Source organism: Sarcophilus harrisii, chromosome 4 (genome assembly GCF_902635505.1).
Source record: "Sarcophilus harrisii chromosome 4, mSarHar1.11, whole genome shotgun sequence".
Classification (NCBI taxonomy): Eukaryota; Metazoa; Chordata; class Mammalia; order Dasyuromorphia; family Dasyuridae; genus Sarcophilus; species Sarcophilus harrisii.
This window is the reverse complement of record NC_045429.1, coordinates 364,085,082-364,107,662: the sequence shown is the minus strand read 5'-3', so window position 1 is coordinate 364,107,662 and position 22,581 is coordinate 364,085,082. Positions and strand designations below refer to the sequence as shown.

Here is a 22,581-nt window from a genome sequence, read left to right as displayed (position 1 = left end):
TTAATGGTCTTTATATCATGGTCAGGATACTTTTGATGAGCATATATCTACCTATGATTATATCTCACTTCATATTGATAATCTCAAGATAACTGAACAAAGTTATCTTTGTTATTCTAGACATGAGAGGTTGCCAGAAATTTACTTAATGGTTTGAGTTTAAAATTATTCTACGTAATTCTCAGCCCCAACTCACTAAATCTCCTACTTTTGGCTCAGTTAGAATTATTACATGATTCCATATGATAGTGGAAAATTGATTTAAAACAAAAAGCAGGCACAGCTAAGTAGTGCAGTGGATAAAGCACCAATCCTGAAGTTAGGAGGACCTGAGTTTAAATCTGGTCTCAGATACTTCCTAGCTGTGTGACCCTGGGAAAGTCACTTAACCCCAACTGCCTCAGCAAAAATAAATAAATAGAAATAAAAATAAAACAAAAAGCATTTTGACTTGCAGGGCAAAAGAAATCAAAAGATACCTCAAATCTAGTCATCATTCCCAAACTACCCTCTCCCTTGCTTGTAACTGCAATCCTGCATCTCCTGTCACATGGTTTATACTACAGCCACTTTCAGATTATAAGAACAAAGGTAAATTGTGGTCTTAAAAAAAAAAGCACAACTTGTCACAAATGACTGCTAAAGATGCTATGATTTGATTCCTGTCTTGTGACTGGGGTGAACCCTCCAAACTCTGGTAGCCACAATGTCCTACTCAAAGGGGTCTGTGCTGTGCAGCATGTTGAGTTCTCAAGTCTGGGTAAGTCACTCAACCCCAATTGCCTCAGGAAAAAAAATTCATATTAGTTTATATGTAACTAATTTTTGAAAAATTTATCTTGTTTTCATTTTGTACATAAAACTCTTAGGTGTCCATGTGAAGTACAAAACTTATTTGTTGGCAATTCATTCTTCACTATCCATCTCTTGGATAGGGGTAGGAACAGAAACCTCCTAGTTTAATTCCCATAGCTACCTCTACTCTTTGCTGCAGGCTCAGGGAGGGGCCTTCCTTCTTGGCCCCTGCCTCAATTTCCCTTTGCTTTAACTTTCTTTGAAGTTATGAGAAAGGAGAATTCCTCAGCTCTAGGGCACCTATAACTATAAAAACACTTATATCCAGAAAAAATAATGTCCCCAGGCTCATATAGATCTCTTTCTCTACTGTCTACAGAGACAACTGGTAGGTCTAGTGCATAGAGCTGTGAGTCTGAAATCAAGAACACCTGAGTTTGGATTTGAACTGAGACACTTATTAACTACTTATTCTCTTTCTGTCTCAGTTTTCTCAACTCAAAAATGTAGGTAATAATAATAATACCTTTCTCACAAATAATATTGGGATTTTAAAAATGTTTAACTTTTTTATTGTTTTCTTTTTCTGGTTATATATGTACATTAATGTTTTAACACCTATTTCTTTATAAATCATGTTGAGAGAGAAAATCAGAACAAAAGGGAAAAACCACAAGATAAAAAAAAAAAAAAGAAAAAGAAAATAAAAAGTGACCATAGCATATGTTGATTTACATTCAGTCTCCATAATTCCCTCTCTGAATGCAGATATGCCATTTTCTATCCAAAGTTTATTGGGATTACCTTGAATCACTGAATTGATGAGAAGAACCAAGTCTTTCACAGTTAATGATCTCACAATCTTGCTGTTACTGTGTATACTGTCTTCCTGGTTCTATTTGTTTTGATTAGCATCAGTTCATGTAAATCTTTCTAGATCTTACTAAAATCAGCTTGTTCATCATTTTTATAGAATAATAATGTTCCATTATTTTCACATACCATAACTTATTCAGTCATTCCCTAATTTATGAGCATGTACTCATTTTCCAATTCTTTGCCGCTACAAAAAGAACTACTACAAACATTTTTACACATATGGATCCTTTTCCCTCCTTTATGATTTCCTTGGGATACAAACCTAGTAGTAACACTGCTGGATCAAAGGGTATGCACAGTTTGATAGTCCTTTGGGCATCCTTCCTTCCTGATGATCTCCACAATATGAATTGTTAAAATCCTTACAAGGTGTTAAGTCCCTGGAATTGATAGAAACAATGCTTATGTTTACACCTTTGAGAGTTCACACATTAGCTCACTCATTAGTTCACAAGTTTGGGGGATTTCAGGATTCAGTATGAGATTCACAAGTTTACACCTCCCACAATCCCACTCTCTCAGAGGAGGAGTCAATCTTTGGGTTCACATCTTTAAGAGATCATATATAAGAAGCTCTTAGAGCTTCAGTCAAGAGACTTGAAGAGATTGAGAAGTGAGAAGTTGAAGAGATTGAGAGCCAGAATTCAGTCGAGAGAATAGAACCAAGAGTCAGAGAAAGCTGGAGACTGAAACTGGCAGTCAAGCTGCAAGAGCTCTTGGAATCAAGGAAGGAGATGGGTCTCTAAGAAAACTAACCGGGCTATTTTGGAAGAGACAATAAAAGATTGGATTTTAACTCCTGCCTGCATTTGAGGTGATTATTACTAAGAACTGGAACTAAGGCTGCCTCCGAAAACCTCCCCAAGAAACCTGCTCCCAGAGAACCATCATATATTAGAAAAGAAGAACACTACAGTGGATCATTTCATAACTCCACCAACAATTAATTTGTGTCCCAGTTTTCCTATATCCTCTCCATCATTTATCATTATCTTTTCCTGTCATCTCAGCCAATCTGAGAGGTGTGAGGTAGTGCCTCAGAGTTGTTTTAATATGCAATTTAATATGCAATTCTCTATCAATAGTGATTTAGAGCATTTTTCATATTACTATAGATGGCTTTAATTTCATTATTTGAAAATTGTCTGTTCATATCCTTTGACCATTTGTCAATTGGGGAATGACTTGTATTCTTATAAATTTGACACAATCCTTTATATATTTTAAAAGTGAAATCTTTATCAGAAATACTGGCTATAAAAACTTTTCCCCAGAATTGTACTTCCCTTTTAATCTTGTGTTGATTTTGTGTGTCCATAAACTTTTTAATCAGATTAGATAAAATTGTAAACCACTTAGCATTGTACATAGGAGTCTTTATATAAATGCTTCATAGTGTTGTTAATAAGTATAATATCTGTCTCTAGATAGCACCCAAATAGAAAGTGGCAAAGTTATTTGAAGCCACTTAGCTTTCTATCGGTAGAACACTCAACTCATTTTTAAGTCTCTAACTTCAGACATGCAACATTGAGAATAATCAAAATTCCTATCATCATTTTTCTAGAGAAACCAGACCAGAAAAGATATTGAAACAGTAAAGATGAGCTTAAAAGGAAAACAGGAAGCTTTTTATTTTGATCTCTGCATCCTCAAAAGGGTGGGGAAAGAGGAAAGGAAAGTGAAAATACAGGAAGACCCACTTTCAGCCACTTGAATTGTGGAGGTGGGATCATATTTTGATGCCTGTAGTGGCCAAAAATGTTGGTCATTCTGATGTTGAGGTCATTGCTGCTGCTTCTGCCACAGCCTTTCCACTACATCTATGGTATCAATTCTCAACAAAGATCTTTATGCAGGTTTTCTACAAGGCTTTCATAATTTCTTACAGTTCATACAAAATAATGTGATATTTTGATTGTACATGTACGATTCATGTCAGACTGCTTGCTCTATTAGAGAAAGGGGAGATAAGGAAGGGAGGGAGGGAGAAAAATTAAAACTCAAAATCTTACAGAAATGAATGTTGAAAACTATATTTACATGTAATTAGAAAAATAAAATACTATCAAGTAATGTGATATTCTCTCCATATTTTCTAGGACTAGAAAAAGAAGCAAATGTTATAAGCATCAGAATTCTTAGTATTCCATTTGGAAGATTACCTCAAAATAGCTGTTATGTTCATATTCTTTATATGTGTTCATGTTGTCTTCCCCATTAGACTATAAGTTGGATTAATTCCCATAGCAACTCAAAAATATATAGTCTTCAGAAGATGTTATCTTAGGGGGAAGAACTGGGAAAGCAATAATAGCCAACAAATTCTGAGATGGCTTGGGAGATAGCTGTATCAGATTTGAAGATAATATAAGGTCTGCAGTCTAGATCCACTAGCAGTTAGATTAAATTTATACTCATCCAAAAAGGTAAATGGGTCCCAGGGCAGGAATTACAAAAATATCTTCCAGAGTCAATAAAAGCATAGTAGTACTTTTTCTAATTGGATTTTATTCTTAAGGATTTTATTCTTGGGAAAAACATTACATTAATACAAGTTCTTATTTTAATTATATTTACTTGGGATCCTTAGACCAAGATAAAGCTGAGTGATAAGCCACCAAAAGAGAAACAGAGTTAGCTCTCAAAAAAAAAAAATCCCTCTCCCTTTTAAGAGCAAATAGAATGCCAAAACATGTTCAGAAGCACCCTGTGTTTTTTTTTCCTTACTTTTTCTAAAACTATCATCAAAGAGAGAAGAGATGTTGCCTGGCATTAAGGTAAGCCATTACTACCTTTATTTATTCCCTGGATATTCTACCTGTCTTGATTTTTCCATTTGCTTTCATGCTTTCATGACAGGCTATTGAGAGAGAGGTCAGTTCTTCAGTTAGTTTCTCTGCTGACAGGCCCTTTTTACATTATTCTGTTTTTTAATATAAACAGAACTTGTTGGTAGTGTTTTTCAGTGCCCCTTGTTCTTTAGTGTTCCACAGGTCACTTAGTGTATCTGGCATGGACCTCCTGAACATCATTTTATTATTTAAAAACAAAACCTCCTTTCCCCTTTTAGACAGGGATGGGCTGGCAAATGTTTGACAACTGACTTGCTGAGAGGAAAAAAGAAATGTACACTCAGCATGCTTTTAATTTTAATCTGTATTATTAATATTTTCTCCAACATTTTATTAAGTTTAAATAATCAACAAAACAATAAATGAAACCTTGATTTAGACCATGTGCTAATTTCTGAAGTGATGTGTTTTGAATATTTGAATTTTGAAATTTAAAATTTGAATATTAGCTCTCCCCAGCCATTGGAGCTGAAACTCAGCACCTCTGTAACTTTAAATATTTCATATTTCTTCCTTCTTGCACTCTTACAAAAACCTGGTTTGCCTCAGTGATAGCAGAGGACTAGTGTCACTTTAGAGATAAGGAACCAATTATGATGTATCCAGAAGAAATATGTGCCTAAAACAGCAAGCTTTTGTATAAATGATGCAATCCATTTAGACACTTAAAAACTTTTAAAATCAAATATTACGGTGGAGTGCTTTGAAGTATAAGAACATTCCAATTCTTTTGGTTGGCTTTCATAATTTAACCTCTTTTGAGAAGAAAACTCTCTAGAATACTCACCAGTCCTTCTTGTCTTCCTCTCTTCACCTTGTTACATTTCTTTCCTTTTGATCTTCTCCACTATGGTGTTCCTGCCCAATGAGAGGGGTTTGTTATCAAGATGGGCATTGGGCAGAAAAGAAGCAAAAGAACAATACATGGAGGAAAAGAGACAGGGAAAATCCTCTCTCCTAGGATAGAAGGGAAACATTCTTGTTTTTATTTTAATTGCCATTTCACATCCCTGTTAAAATTCTGTAATTGTTATACTGCTTCTCCACTGACCCTTATATTTTCCACTCTTTCTCCTAATCACATCAGGAGATTTGGAAATGCTACAAATTGCATCTTAGACAAGAAGGGCCACTAAGATCTTTCTCAGTTTTGTTGTCTGTATTTTCTCCAACAAGAGCATCACTGTATACCTCTACTTCACCAAATATGTGTGGTAATGTGTCTAGGAATCTATTTTTAAAATCTTTTCCTGGCTCAGCAGACTATGTCCTCGATGCTGATACTCTGTAGCTATCACAGGACTAAGGCACTAATAAAGTGATTTTTTTGTTATTCCAAAACAAAAAGAGTAAGTTATTGTAATTTTCTGAGAGTGAGGAGATGAGGGTCTGTACCAGCTGTCAGAGGAGAAGGCATGAATTTCTAGACTCTTCAATTTCCTGAAGGGAAAGAGAGGTTCTAGGTAGAAGCTGACATGTAGAGGAGCTGTACTTCATTTGGAAGACCAAAGAAGACCAAGATCTCTCCTTTCTATCATAATAACATAATTCAAAGGCACTGAGTATTGAGCAGTCTCCACCATTGAGGATAATCCTATGCAAATGACCCTTTGAACGAAAAGTTAACCATAATTTTATCCAGAAGCTTAATATAAGCAATAAATTCAGGACTTTAATCCATTGACTATGTTACTTCACTGCCTTAGAAAACAAAACAAGCAATAACAATATACTTCAACTTTTCCTTAGAACAAAAATACTACACAAGCTCATCTCTGCACATCAAAATCATTTAAGATTCCCTGGAAGAGTGAAAAGATCATGCTATATCACTCATTGGTCTTAACAGAAAAAAAAAATCCATTATAATATTAGCACGCTTCTTTGTCTAATGGGAGTAATAACTGTTCTACCAGATCTGTGAGGATCAAATGGAACAATGCAAAAGTGCCTTATAAACTGAAAATATGCAATCTATTACTGTTTTAAGGGAGAAAATGGCCTAGGAAACTGTTATGGGCCAGAACTCTAAAACAAGGATTCTTACAAGGTGTTAAATCAGTAGAATTGATGAGACAATGGTTATCTAGTTTAGCATGGTGATTAATAGTTCTCTAAATTCAGTATGATTGATTTAATCTTACAACAAATAATGGTTTCCTAATGATATAATGATTGCTTTATATTTAGTGTAGAGCATATAAGCTGGGCTTCAGAGTTGGAGAGGACAGAGGACTGGAAGTGAGAGCTCAAGGAGAAAGATTCATTCCATCTTCATCAGTCTGCTCCTCCCACTAAAACCAAGACTCTCGAGGGCCTCAAGAAAGCTAACTGCGCCCCAGGCAGGGAGATAATAAAGGATTTGAACTTTAACACTTGGCTATTCTTGTGGTGATTACTGTACTGAAAAGAAGGCTGCCCAAGACCTCCAGAAAACCAAAGAAACTTTCCCATTTTCCCTTGGAATCTTGGATTCTGCCCCAGAGAAGCTGAGTTCTAATAGGTGAATTTTCCTCTCATCTGGTTCCAAAGCAGGTCCCAATATTACTACCCAAACAACTCCATAGTATGCACCTATCCTCTCATTTACAGCAATTTATGCTTTCCCTCCCCTCACCCCTTAGATTGTCTTGCTTGTAGTTGTCTTCAGAATTTAGTACCTTTCCTGACACATAGATAAATGAGGGCTCCTTCTCTTGCTCTCTCTCCTCACTTTCTCCATCTCTCTCTCCTCTCTTCTTGTGTCCTCCCCTCCTCCCCCCTCACTTCCTTTCTCTCTTTATTGTCGACAAAGTTATGTTCATTATTCTTGTTTGCTTTCCTCTCATTCTTTTAAACCTTATTCACTATGATTCCTAACATTATAAGAAAATTGAAAGTGCTGCTTCAATAAATAACCTATGATCTCTTAAACACCTAATCTAAAGCCCTCTTCTCAGTTCTCAACCTTCTTGATTTTTCAGTAGCACTTGATATTGGTGATTGCCTTGTCTGCCTGAACACTCTGAATTGTTGTGACACCATTCTTTCTTGATTCTCCTCTTACCTGTAAAATTCATATTCAGTTTTTCTTGCTAAATTTTCATATATATTCATACACTAATTATCACTGTACAAGACTCCTAGAACCTCTTTTTTTCCTCTCTATACTTTCACTTGGTGAAATACAAGTAACCTTTTTGTGTTTAATGATCATCTCGTGCAGGTGACTCCCAAACTTCATCTCTCCCACACTCCAGTCCTGCATCACAAACTCCATATTGAATGCTTTGAACAAGATGCTCCATACACATCTCAAATTCAACATCCAAAACAAAATGTTTTCTCAAAAATCATTCCCTATCTGTTCTCTGCATAGGTTTGTTCAGCATTCTTTCATTAATCCTAGTTTGTTAACTTTGGTGTCTATCTTTGACTCCTTACTCACTCACCCTACATATCTAATCACTTGCCAATTTTTTTTCTATTTCCATTTCTAACACACCTATTCACCACTCACTGTTCACACATCCACCACACTATTTCAGATCTTCATTATATCTCAATTGTATTACTGCAATAGCCTATTAAAATTTATTTCCCAGATTAGTATGGCAGAAACTAGGCATTGATTCACATCTAACATGCTATATCAAGATAAGGTTGAAATGGGGTCATGATTAGACATAAAAAGTGATATTATAAGTAAATTAGGACAAAGAATAGTTTACCTCTCAGATCGGTGGTGAAGGAAGACATTGTGGCCAAAGAAGAACATTATTGAATACCAAATGGATAATTTTGATTATATTAAATTAAGAAGATTTTGTGCAAACTAAATTAATGCAGACAAGATTAGAAGAGAAGCAATAAACTGGAAAAAACTTTTTACATTCAAAGTTTTACATTAAAGGCCTCATTTTTAAAATATATAGAGGTTTGACTTAAATTCATAAGAATTCAAGCCATTCTCCAGTTGATAAATGGTCAAAGCATATGGACAATTAACACTATTTAATGGGCTTATGAAAAAATGCTCGAAATCACTATTGATCAGAGAAATACAAATTAAGACAACTCTGAGGTACCACCACTACATATCTGTCAGATTGCCTAAGATGACAGTAAAAGATGATGATGTGGGAAAACTGGGACACTGGTACATTGCTGGTGGAGCTGTGAACTGATTCAACTATTCTGGAACCTTTGGTTCAACTAACTTGGAACTATGCTAAAAGGTTATCAAACTGTGCATACCCTTTGACCCAACAGTGTTTCTACTGGGTTTATATCCCAAAGAGATCTTAAAGGAGGGAAAGGGACCCACATGTGCAAAACTGTTTGTGGCAGCCCCTTTTTGTAGTGGCAAGGAACGGGAAGCTGAATGGATGCCCATCAATTGGAAAATGGTCAAATAAATTACAGTATAGGAATGTTACAGAATATTATTGTTCTGTAAGAAATGACCAGCAGGATGATTCCAAAGAGGCCTGGAGAGACTTACATAAACTGATGCTAAATGAAATGAGCAGGACCAGATCATTGTACATGGCAACAGCAAGAATATTCAATAATTATACAATTATACATCTGTTGGACGTGGTTCTCTTCAGCAATGAGATGATTCAGGCCAGTTCTAATGATCTTGTGATAAAGAGAGCCATCTATGCCCAGAGAGAGGACTGTGGAAACTGAGTGTGGACCACAACATAGCATTTTCAGTCTTTTTGTTGTTGTTTTTTGCTTTTTTTCTTTCTCATTTTTTTCCTTTTTGATCTGATTTTTCTTGTGCAGCATGATATTTGAGGAAATAGATATATAAGAATTACACATATTTAATATATTGGATCACTTGCTGTCTAGGGGAAGGGGTGGGAGGAAGGGGAAAAATTTGGAACAAAAGGTTTTGCAAAGATGAATGTTGAAAATTATCCATGCATATATTTTGGAAATAAAAAGGTTTAATTAAAAAAAAGTTACATCTCTGCCTCAAGTTTCTTTATACCAATCTATCCATTATCCAGCTAGTAGTGATTTTCCTACAGCATAATTTGACCATGTCACCCTTTTGAACTCTAATAAACTCCAGTAGTTTCCCTAATGTCAATGAAAAAATATTAATACTAATATTGTATGTATTCCATGCTCATCATTTAAACTAGGAATAATTTTACAATTTTTTTTTACAAATTAATTTAGCTAATGCTAAATCTCTATATAATCTTTATAAATAATCTATGATTTACTATCTATGTATACACACACACACACACACAATCTATATATTCAAACTATTTTCAAAAAAAATTACTTGGTATTTTTCTCTAGTTACATGTAAAAGTCATTTTTAACATGTTTTTAAAACTTTGAGTTGCAATTTATTTCCCTTCTCCCTCCCCACTCTGCCTCATTGAGAAGGCAAGTCATTCATAGTTGATCATTTTACAATACTATTGTTACTTTGTACATAGTACATTTTACTTTGTATCATCAGCTCATGGAAGTCTTTCAGGGTTTTTCTGAGTGCATTCTGCTCATTATTTTTTTGCAATACAATAGTTTTATATAATCACATAGAATTTATTCAGCTATTTTTCCAATTGATTGGGCATCCTCTCGTTTCCAATTCCTTGCCATCAGAAAAGACCTGCTATACATATTTTTACATATACAGGTTCTTTTTATCTAAGCTATTTTTTAGCTTGGAGAGAGACATGTCCAAACAGACATAGTTGCTTACTATATGCTATCCAATATATCTTCTCTGCCCCAAGAAGATATCAATAAGTTATGGGAATTCTGAACAAGATCACAATATATTTGGGGCTAACATTCCAGAATTGTTTAATAAGCAAATTCATTCCCTCCTGGGCAACTCCACTCACTCCTGAGGTAAACAAATCCTTTCTCAATGAAGGATGGATCTTAGCGGGTGAATGGGGAGCTCCGGGAATGAGTGAAATTCAATTAACATTCTGCATTCGTATTCCTAAGAAGATCCTTTTTGTCTTAGACCTGTTACCCAGAACTGTTTTTTAAGAGGCTTCCCCAAGGATTTTGAAAAGGATTTTTTAAGAGAAAAGAAATATGATTTAATATTTCTAGACAAACAAATGCTATCATTGTTAGGATGATTACGTGTGTGTGTGTGTGTGTGTGTGTAAATGATATATCTTACCACCATGTTTTAGAATCACTGGTGTTCTACAAGACTAAACTCAAAAACCTGGCTTTGGCAGACTTTGATTGTGCCTCACCTCTGCCTTTCAGACTAGGTTACCTTGAATTATATATATATAATTGTTTTCAAGGTAACCTAGTGAACAGAACCAGCTACACCCAGAGAAAGAACTATATATATATATATATATATATATATATATATATAGTAGGCTCTTTGAGGGGAGAGATTATTTTGCTATTGTCTTGGTGACCACACTGGACCCAGGACTTGGTCTTATAAAGTGTTGAATAAATCTTGTTGCCTAACTGATAAACATGTTCATCATACTTGTCAGATTGCCTAGGATAAAACATTCCTTTAGGCTCTTAGAATTAACCACTGACATCCTCACATAAAATTTTTGCCCATTTTTTTCCTTGGCCCAAATTTATTCTCCAATGGTAACATTAAGTAATTATTTTAGTCATATGCCCATTTCTCCCATCCTCACTCAGGTTTTACTAAACTCCCCATTCTGATTTATCTCAAGTTTCTTGCCCCTGGCAGCATTGATGGTGTAGCCTTCTTTGTCCTGTGAAGACAATTATAACCCAAACCTCAAGTTTTCTCCAGCAAGGGGTTATCCTCCCATTAAGGACACTGCTCCATCCAATATATCCCCTCAGCTTCTTAACTAAAAGACCATCCAAACCTGCTCAGCTGTAAATTTGTGGCATTTCCTAAAAATCAGATGGCACTTGCTTGAGAAATAGCTAGCATCTATATAGACTTGCTTCATCTGAAAAATAGGTAAGGTCTAGCAGGATGAATACAGAGAGGCTTGGAGAGACTTAACATGAACTGATACTAAATGAAATGAACAGAACCAGATCATTGTAAAAGGCAACAAGACGACTATATGAGGATCAATTCTGATGGAAGTGGATATCTTCGGCAACGAGAAGATTCAATTCAGTTCCAATTGTTCAGTGATGAACAGAACCAGCTACACCCAGAGAAAGAATACTGGGAAATGAACGCGGGCCTCTTGCATTTTTGTTTTTCTTCCCAGTTTATTTTTACCTTTCTAAATCCGATTTTTCTTGTGCAACACAAGAACTGTATAAATATGTACATATGTATTGTATTTAAGATATACTTTAACATATTTAACATGTATGAGACTACCTGCCTTCTAGGGGAGGGGGTGGAGGGGGGGAAGGGAAAAGTTGGAACAAAAGTGATTACAAAGGACAATGTTGAAAAATTACCCATGTGAAGTAACAAACTGGGAAAACATTTTCGCAGTTAAAGGTTCTGATAAAGGCCTCATTTCCAGAATATATAGAGAATTGACTCTAATTTATAAGGAATCAAGCCATTCTCCAATTGATAAATGGTCAAAGGATATGAACAGCTAATTTTTAGATGATGAAATTGAAACTATTTCCACTCATATGAAAGTGTTCCAAATCACTACTGATCAGAGAAATGCAAATTAAGACAACTCTGAGATACCACTATACACCTGTCAGATTGGCTAAGATGACAGGAAAAACTAATGATGAATGTTGGAGGGGATGTTGGAAAACTGGGACACTGATACATTGTTGGCGGAATTGTGAACAAATCCAACTATTCTGGAGAGCAATCTGGAACTATGCTCAAAAAGTTATCAAACTGTGCATACCCTTTGATCCAGCAGTGTTTCTACTGGGCTTATACCCCAAAGAGATACTAAAGAAGGGAAAGGGACCTGTATGTGCCAAAATGTTTGTGGCAGCCCTGTTTGTAGTGGCTAGAAACTGGAAAATGAATGGATGCCCATCAATTGGAGAATGGTTGGGTAAATTGTGGCATATGAATGTTATGGAATATTATTGTTCTGTAAGAAATGACCAGCAGGATGAATATAGAGAGGCTTGGAGAGACTCGCATGAACTGATGCTAAGTAAAATGAGCAGAACCAGGAGATCATTATATATCTCAACGATACTGTATGAGGATGTATTCTGATGGAAGTGGATTTCTTTGACAAAGAGAAGATCTAAACTAATTGATCAATGATGGACAGAAGCAACTACACCCAAAAAAAGGAACACTGGCGAATGAATATAAACTGTTTGCATTTTATTTTTCTTCCCAGGTTATTTTTACCTTCTGAATCCAATTCTTTCTGTGCAACAAGAGAACTGTTCGGTTCTGCACATATATATTGTATCTAGGATATACTGTGACATATTTAACATGTATAGGACTGTTTGCCATCTGGGAGAGGGAGTGGAAGGGAAGGGAAAAGTCGGAACAGAAGTGAGTGCAAGGGATAATGTTGTAAAAATTACCCAGGCATGGGTTCTGTCAATAAAAAGTTATAATTATTAAAATAAATAAAGTTAAGGAGGAGAATACTTGTGGAAAAACAAAAGTGAGAAGATTCAGATCAGTTCCAATGTTATCATGAAGAAAGCCATCCACCCCCAGAGAGGAGACAATGGGAACTGAATGTGGACCACAACATAGTATTTTCACTCTTTTAGTTGTTGCTTGCATTTTTTTTCTTTTCCCTTTTTGATCTGATTTTTCTTGTGCAGCATATTTGTGGAAATATGTATAGAAGAATTGCACATGCTTATCATATACTGGATCACTTACTATATAGGGGAGAAGGTAGAGGGAAGAGAAATAAAAAAATTAGAACACAAGCTTTTGTGAAGGTGAATGTTGAAAATTATCCACTATGTATTTTGAAAATAAAAAGCTTCAATTAAAAAAAAAAAAAGAAAAATTACCCATGCATATGTTCTATCAATTTAAAAAAAGAGAGAATTTAGCAATGAAGGGGAAAAAAACAGGTTAAGGTCTGAATTATCGCGTCCTGTGAAGAGCCAACATCAACTACATGTTGCAAGGTCCAGATTTTCTTGTCTGGTTATTGCAGCTATCACTGAGAATTGTGAAGAAGGGGCCCTACTTTTCTCATCACCAGCTACAAATGCTGTCCAAAATAAGCCCTGGGAGTGACAACACAGACATCATCTGGGGAAGCAGCCCCCTGGACAGAAGTAGCCAGTATTCCCAGTAAATGCCAACCACCTATCACTCACAGAGGCAGAGGAGCTCAGCTTTGTAATTATTCAGTTCTCTCATACTCTTCATGACCTCATTTGGAGTTATCTTAACAGAGATCCTGGAATAGTTTGCCATTTTTTATTCCAGCTCATATTATAGGTGAGGAAATGGAGGCAAACTAAATGTGACTTGCTCAGGTTCATAGTGTTCAGTCTTTCTGACTTCAGACTGAGTACTCTGTCCATTGCACTATCTGGCTGCTCCCAAATCTACCTAACTTAAGCCATTAAGCAGCATGTGCCAAGCAAGTCAAACCACCACCCCATTTGGACCACCATTCCTTTACATTGAATGGAGACAGATCAGAATCCTGGATCTAAATCCAAGATCCCTGGAAACAGCAATGCTTCCACCCAGTGCCCTCAGGCATGATGATCATAGAAAACATCCCCTGTGGAGATGCAGCTGGCTGCTACTCCTACAGGTGCTTCAGCCATCACTACTGAAGACTCAGAATGGGAAACTGTTGCCACCTTGGCATTGTCAAATAGTACATCAGAAATGATTTTATCAGAGTACATGACAATAAAGCAGCATTCATATCTTTTTTTGGTTGCACTCTTATGGACTATGGGATATTTCCATCTGACTTGCAGCTGAAACTTTTTGTGTTTTTCTCCCATTTGAATGTGAGCTTCTTGGGAACAGTAAATCTTAACAGTAAATCTTACTTTACTATTTGTATCCCCAGAGCTTTCGAGGGTGCTGTGCATGAATAAAGTTATTATTAATAAAGTTATTCATTCAAAAGGACTTAGTTCCTCAAGTTACTTTCAGAAATGTTGCACCACTCCACTAATGTCCAGGAAGGATATGGTGTACCAGTAAAGGGGGTGGAATTTTACTAAGCTACATCTTAGGAAATCTATGCAAATTACGCAGTGCTAATGTTTTGAGGATGTGAATTATTATAAGCCTTGACTACTTTATCCTATGTAATTGTATCCCTTTTATGGTCTATTTAGACTAATTACTATTGGCCTGTTTTCTGGTGTTTTGATCAGTTGACCCATCGTGTCAACTCCATGAATGGCTGCCACCAGCAATCATTCTCCAGCTTAGTCTAGCCTAAATTATTAGCTCTAAAGGTTCTATCAGTTTTTCAGCTGGAAAAAAATTCTAGCGACAAGAATGTTCCCATGTAGATACTAGGTTACCCTACACGTGTTTGATATATAAATAGAAAGTAGGCTCCTTGAGAGCAGGCAATGGTTTGCTATCATCTCTGACAGCACTTAAGCACAATAATGAAGGGTTCTGAGAGCTAAGGAACTGCTGCACGGATAGAAAATGGTACTGTTCTCGCTCTCTCTCTCACACACACACATATTATATAAAAAATACATACATGAGATACTTTATATAATATATATGATCTTATCTTATGAAGCAATTGAGGAACTGAGAGATGACCAATCTACTTGACCTATAACAGAGCCTACTATAATTTGTCAGGTTATCCAATGCCCTACAGAAACTGGAAACAAACTTAAGACACTCATGATTCAGAGACAAGCTGTTCCGGACAGAAATCTACTCTTACAGCCTTTAGTCATAGATGACTGTACTGATTATACCATGTAGGTAAAAGCAGGCAGGGTCTAGCCACCGGGTCACCAGTTCTATGTGCACAGTAAGATAACCAGGGCAAAAAGCTCTATTAACTCAACATTAAAAAAAAAAAAAAAAGTAAATAAGAAAGGACATTCAAAAAGAACATAGATAAGCAGGGAATTTTTGAAAATAATGTAACTGATTGCTTTTTTAAAGAGCAAAAGGTTTGAAATGGAGTTTCTTAGTCTCATATAGAATCCTCTGCTCCATATAAACACATCTAGTGGCACAGTGTTTAGACAGGAAGGTCCGAGTCCGATTCTGGTCTCAGATTCATACTAGCTGTGTAACACTGAGCAAGTCACTTAATTTCATAAAATAAGATAGCACCTATCTCTCAGTGTGGCTATGAGGATCAAATAAGGAAATATTTGTAAAGTGAATAGTACAGACTTAGTTATATTACAAATATATATATGAGAATGTTCATTTGCTTTTGTTTTTAGATATAAGAATTCAGAATTTTTAAAAATGTTATGATAATCATATTCTAGTGAAAGCTTTTGGACATGAAAAATTTTTGTAAACTTTTTTAAAGCCAATTTATACTTGATAAACTATGAGAGAAAATGATGATATAATGGGGAAAGAGAATTAGATTTGGAGCAAGATGACATGGATTTGAATCCTAATATAGTCATCTATTGTTTATGTAACCTCAATCAAGTCAATTTCCCTTTCAGGGAATTTAAAGGGAAAAAGATTTTAGAAAATGCAGAAATTATATAGTTGAGCATATATTCCCTCCCAACCTCCTCCATTCCCCAACTCAATGATAAAAAGGTCACACAGACACTTTAGTTTGATGTCTTATATTTTTTCAGAAGCACTTTTTGTAGTGATGGGTTAATAGCTTTTAAAAAAAACACCAAAAACCTATGGTACATATCTGAAAGAAATGGTGAAGGCAGGGAAATATGGGAAGATATATATTAATTGATGTCAGTAAAAGAGAAACAGGAAAATAACATACTGAATGAAAATGAAAAGAGCAACAATAAAACAACAGAAATAGAATCCTTGAAATTGATCAAGTTTGGCCTTAGAGCAAGAGTAGAAGAAGGTGCTTCCCTTCTTTCTTTGCAGATAGAGATAGAAAACAATGGGTATGGAGCACAGGCCACAACACTTCACTTTAGTTATCTGTTGCTTGGTTTAAATGAATTCTTTTTCTTTTTTGTTTCCTTTTGTCAGAAGCCATGGCTCTTTGGGAAGAGGGAACGATATAATGGAAATGACATAAAAAGCCCCAGCAAAAATGTGAAAATAAGGAAATTTTTGAATGAATTTATAATCTTCCTTTAGGATCATGGAGCTTATTTCTGTTTCTCTTCTCTTTTTTCAGCTGATTCAGTGAAATATTTCATTTAGTCACTTTAGAAGAATTTATTTTCTTGATATCCACACTACTCAGAATCAAGGTCCCATTTTTGAATTTTCCAATTTGTCCCGCTGATCCTGTTGACAAAATGTTGGGAGCCAATTTCTTCTTTTTGGATTTCCTAGATTTTAAAATAAGAGAAAAAGAGGATATAATTAAGTTGAGTGAACAAGATACACAAAGTACCTATCAAAAGTCCTAACTTAAGGGGAATCAAAGATGACATCTTAACATGGACATTATGAAAAAAAAGGCTATTTTGAGCAAAAGATTACTGAAATGATGAAAATCATAACAAAAGAATAAAGCACAACAATACTGAAAATTACTAATGTTCTATATTACATGGTATTGTATCAAAGAAAATGGAAAGGTTTGCGCGCTCAAGATCATAAAATCCAATGATAGTCCTAAAGAAAAGATAATGAAACCTATTTCTTCCTTAATGATAGAGGGATAGAAGACCACAAAGACAATGTACTGTATACATTGTCAGATGTGGCCACAATATCAGAGGTGTTTCCTAAGTGGTTTTCTTTTTTTTTTCCTTCTGCTATATAATTGTTTTAACTGATCTGAAACAAACTAATTTAACACCAAGTACTTATACAATACTGTTTGATACTATTTGGCACTAAATAATTATAAAGCATTCATTCGTGGTAGACATAATTAAAGAAGTGGTATTACTACCATCTGCTCAGCCAATATAAAAAAGCAACTTTTAAAAAATGACTAGAAAGCCATGATTTAAAAAGCAAGGGGGGAGACCTCTAATCAAAGCTAGCATTTTCTTATCAAATATCATGATTCAAGTGTCAGAATGTTCCTTGCAGGTATAGGGGTTAGTGGAGTTTAGGGGGAGTAATAAAGTGTAGTTTTGGTGTTACACATGTATTTTAATTCAAAATCCCCTCATTACATCTCAGGGTGAAGAGAGTCACCTAGTCCTAGAGAAGAGAATAGGAGATATGTTTTAAATAAGGAAGCATCCAGACAGCATTATTATACATTGGCATTAAGAACTAAGAAGTTTCTTCTTCTATATATATTTTTAATCTCTTCTAGCTTTCTGGTCAAGTTTGGAATTTCACAGTTCTAAGCCAGATATATATTGTTGAATTTAAATCCTAGCAAAAACTAGGAGGGAGAGATGGAAAGTAAAGGGAGGGGTAGGAATGGAATTGGAATAACTGTGATACAAAGAAAAAGGGCACCAACAAAATGTATTTTTCTTTAAAGAGATTGTCATATTTTATTTTACAAATGAGGAAACTGAAGCCCACGAATTAGGTGATTTGTCCAGGATCATATAGACAAAGTAGAGTCAGTTAAGTGATATTATTGAGGATGGAGTCCGGAACCTTCAGGTAATTCAGGCCTCTTGTCATTTCATCCTTGTTTGCCTCAGTTTCCATCTGAAAATGGAGAGGATAATAGCATCCACCTCCAGTTGTGAGAATCAAATGAGATAACAGTCTCAAGATCTTATTTATAACAGTGGCTGGCACACAGGAGGTGCTTACAGTAGATGCGTAATAAATGCTTATTCTTAATAAATGCTCAGAGTATCCTCTTAAGCTGGGCTGAGATGGTTTCAGAAACATAAAACTGAAGATGACAAACATGAAAATATGGCAGGTTAACATCGTCTTAGACAAGACCTTATTAACAAGGCTCTCAACACAAGAATGAATTGCTTGGGATTCAGGCAAAAGATGGAGAGAAAAGGATTCTAGAAGTTCTAGTCTTGTGTTGTTGCCAATAGGAAAAAAAAAATTGAAAATTTACCTTATTTTTTTCTTTGAAATTGATGCTGAGTTTAGAAATGCCAATCTTGGATCTATAAGTACTATAGACTGCTATGTATGGGGGTAAGGGCTAATTTCAAAGATCTGTGAGCTTGGCTACAGTTACTGAGTTGTCTAACAAAAAAAATCTTTGATTCAGGGAAGTTAAAGAAGATTCAGCTTGGTGGAAATGGGAAAAATATGTTGTTTGGGAGAAGTTATTTCTCTACCTTTGGATTTTTACATATAAACTGGGGATAACAAAATTATCCTACCTATATTTCACCAAGGTTATTGTGAAGACAAAACTGTATAAATGTAGGATGGATCATAATTGGATAAGTAAAAAATGTCTTATTAGTAGCAATATTTTGTTATGACTCCTAAATGGGAATTTAATCATTAACTTTTTGAAACTTAGTACTCACCTAATATCCTCTGAACCTTTCCTCTTCTTTGTTCTGAAAGCATCTGTGACCTGGGCCTAATTTCAGAATTTCAAAGAATTTTTATGTCAAAGTAATATCGTGTTCCAATGTCATTACAAAATACTAATTCTTACAAAGACATTCAGTTTATTTCTAATAGGTCATTCAATTAAAAAAAATAATTAAGAACCAACAGTGTAAAATTCAAAAGAAGAACCAGAGTATCACAGGAAAAAAAATGAAAAAGTAAGAATGAAAGGGGAAATAGCACTTCTCGATCTTAAATTCTTATTATAAAGCAGTCATAGTCAAAACCTCTTGATATTTCCTAACAAACAGTTCCACATGTTTAACATATATTGGATTATTTCTCATCTAGGGAAGGGTGTGGGGAGAAGGAGGGGAAAATGTGGAACACAAGGTTTTGGAAGAGTCAGTGTTGAAAAATTATCCATACATATGTTTTGAAAATAAAAAAAACTTTAATAAAAACAAATAAATTAGAATGAGGGGTGGGGGGGAACCAAACAACCAGTTCTAAATCATGCCAACTTCCCTCTGACCTTCTTTCCCACCTCCTCCTCCCTTTAAATTTGAATTCCATACCCTGAACTTTGAATTCTTCCCCTATTTGGCTGGGACATAGGGCTTCAGTTTCAAACTATGCTAGTTCCACTTAGGCCTTCATCCTAATCTATTCCTCAGTAGAATATGTTTTTCCCCATGAACCATCCTGGGTTTTTATCTTATGTTCCCCAGAATTAAGCCTCCACTATGCTTTCCAGCTATTGTTTTATATGGGGTCATAGGCTCCCCTCCTCATTCTTCTTCCTATCTCTCCTTTATATAAGATCTTCTTAAACAATGTAAATTTTTTAGAATATAAGCTTTTAAAATATAAACTTTTTGAGGGCTGTCTTGCTTGCCTGTATCTGCCATTTTAACATGGTGCCTGACACATAGTAAAATAATAAATGCTCTATCTATTGGCAGAAAAAAAATTACATCAGTGGAACAGACTACATAAAGAATAAGAAGAAATAACTGAACTCAATAGTCTAGTAAACTAAAAAGTGAATTACATAACAAAGAAGTATTTATTTGATAAGAATTGCTGGCAAAAGTAGAAATCAGTCTGGCAGAAATTAGGTTTTGACCAACATGTTACATCATATTCCACAATAAATTAATTCAAAATGCATAAATGTCATAAACATATGAAAGATTATACCACAAAAATAAAAATTAAAGTAGATCATATGCTTTTTTTCAAGTGTGGGTAGGAGATGAATTTAACCAAACAAGTGAGAAATGGATGAGAAAAGATGAAATAGAGAAATTAGAGCTTTAACATTAATAAAACTGTTTCATCTAGGCTAAGAAATGAAACAGTTGACTAGGGAAAAAAATCTTTCTATCAACTATTTCTGATAAGGGTATGATATCCACTCTATATAGGCCTCAAATGAAAGTGTAAGAACAAAAGTCATTCTTTTCACAGTTAAGAAAAGTGGTCAAATGATTAACAACCATATATTTCAACTTACTGATAATGAAGAATGTAAATTAAGAAATCCTTAAATTCTACCTCACAACTAGCATATTGGCAAGGATGGTAAATAGTAAATGTTGGGGAGATAATGGAAAGGTAAGCACACAAATGCACTATTGATGAAGCTGTGAATAGGTAACAAAGAACTGGAAAAAAACAGATCCCCATCTATTGGAAAATGACTATATGATCCAGTGTGTAAGTTATTCATCCTATTTGCCTCGGTTTCCTCATTTTTAAAATAAGAGCTAATAAAAAAACCCATTTCCCACAGTTGTAGTGAAGCTCAAATGAGACAATAATTGTAAAAGTACTTAGCACAGTGTCTGGCACACAGTAAGCACTATATGAATGTGAGTTATCATTATCAATACCATCGCCAACACCATCTTAATGGCTTCCCTCTAAAATCACCCTAATTTGTCCTGTACGTATTATTTCTATATAGTTATGCATTTTCACCTTCATTAGACTGAGGGCTCTCTGGAAACAAGTACTACTTTTTGTCTTTCTTTATGTCTCCAACATTTTAAAGAATGCCTGGCACATAGTAAATGCTTAATAAATGTTTCTTGATTCAATTTGCCTTCCCATTCAGAGCTAAATTGGTAGGCTGTGGTGACTTAAATACACAAAATCTTTTCAGGGTATAAAAATATAAAAAGTATAAAGGAAAAAGATCATATTCACCATTCTTTTCTCTTCTTCCCTTGCTGCCTTTTTTTCTTTGATTTGTTCCTGCAAAATCTTGTAATTCACATAATTATTTTTTGGAGGCTGCAATGAAATAAGAAACACCATTACTGATCTTAACTGAATGGCAAAAATCCCCCTCAAAACCTATCTTTCCCTATCACCCCCTAAATAGCACAGGAAGGCAGAAAGTAGCAGCTGACCTTAGCACCAAGCATGATGGCTCTCTCCTGTTCCAGGATCCGTTCTTTCCCCTTCCCATAACCAGTGATCCCAAATCGATGCACTTCCAAACGGGCCTGTGAACACAGAGCAACAATAGACATCAATTACCATCGTAATTGCACTAAAGAAAACATTCCATGCACTCAATACTAACTATGCTTGTACTCTTACAACTAAAATTACCGACTATTAATGTTACTAATCTATTAAGAGTAATTTCTTTAATCTTTTATGTTTTAAGTCAAGGAGTTTTAGTGATTAAAAAACATTAAGAATGTACATAAGACACCACCACCTTGAATCTTCCCACTTCTCTATTCCTGTAAAGAATATTTATTCATTAATAAGGGAAGTTTAATGTAAAGGGCAACTTCTGTATAAATCAATGAGAGAGGAGGAATAAAATTCAGAATTTGCCCAGGATTTATGTTCATTCCTCCTCTAAAATCTCTTCAGAGGATCTTCAGGTACATACCTTTTCCAAATTAAACTCTTGTATACCCACATCCTTCTCAAGGGCACTGATTTTTGTCTGGAAGAAAAAAAAGAAAGGTTTTCATTTAATCAATTCATTACCACACTGGTGTAATGCCCATGACTGTTGATTCCAGAAGTTTGGCCTAATACAAAAACAATCTCTAAGAAGGTCAGAATGTGTATTCATATTCAACTTGTTTACTCTAATCAACCTGCCCTTTTCCAGTCATATCCTTCTACCTTGGACCTCATAGAGAACTTTGTTCTGCAACTTGTGTATTTATAATATAATTTTTTTTTTGGGGGGGGGGGGGAGGAAGAGCTACAATACAAGGCCTCTATACCTGGGATTTTATTGATGCAGGGTCTTCCTCATGAATAAACCCCTACTACTAATAGTTTGGCAAATGCTAAGCAAAGTATACTTTTGGTGTACCAGAGCACTGATATTAAGTGACTAGTCAGTATATGTTGAGATGGGTAGATATGGATTCTGGCATTCTTAAATTTGAAATTAGCTCTTCATCTCCTATACTATATCGACTCATCCCTTGTTTTCTATGTACTCTATATAATTGTACTACTATGTAGTTCAGGCCACTCACCATCTAATACCTGTAC

At 35.2% G+C, this 22,581-nt stretch overlaps 1 protein-coding gene across 1 annotated transcript in view; it reads right to left on the bottom strand.

Annotated features, from left to right (window-relative positions):
• Positions 1-16,215: 16,215 nt before the first annotated feature.
• The window catches only part of C4H1orf131 (chromosome 4 C1orf131 homolog), a 37,288-nt gene continuing 30,922 nt past the window's right edge, over positions 16,216-22,581 (bottom strand). The window contains exons 3-7 of the mRNA XM_031966884.1: positions 21,959-22,015; positions 21,462-21,557; positions 21,256-21,342; positions 19,014-19,069; positions 16,216-16,916 (exon numbers count right to left, since the gene is read on the bottom strand). Coding sequence (XP_031822744.1) covers positions 16,778-16,916; positions 19,014-19,069; positions 21,256-21,342; positions 21,462-21,557; positions 21,959-22,015 — 435 coding nt within the window. The 3' untranslated portion in view covers positions 16,216-16,777. The remainder of the gene's footprint in view (positions 16,917-19,013; positions 19,070-21,255; positions 21,343-21,461; positions 21,558-21,958; positions 22,016-22,581) is intronic.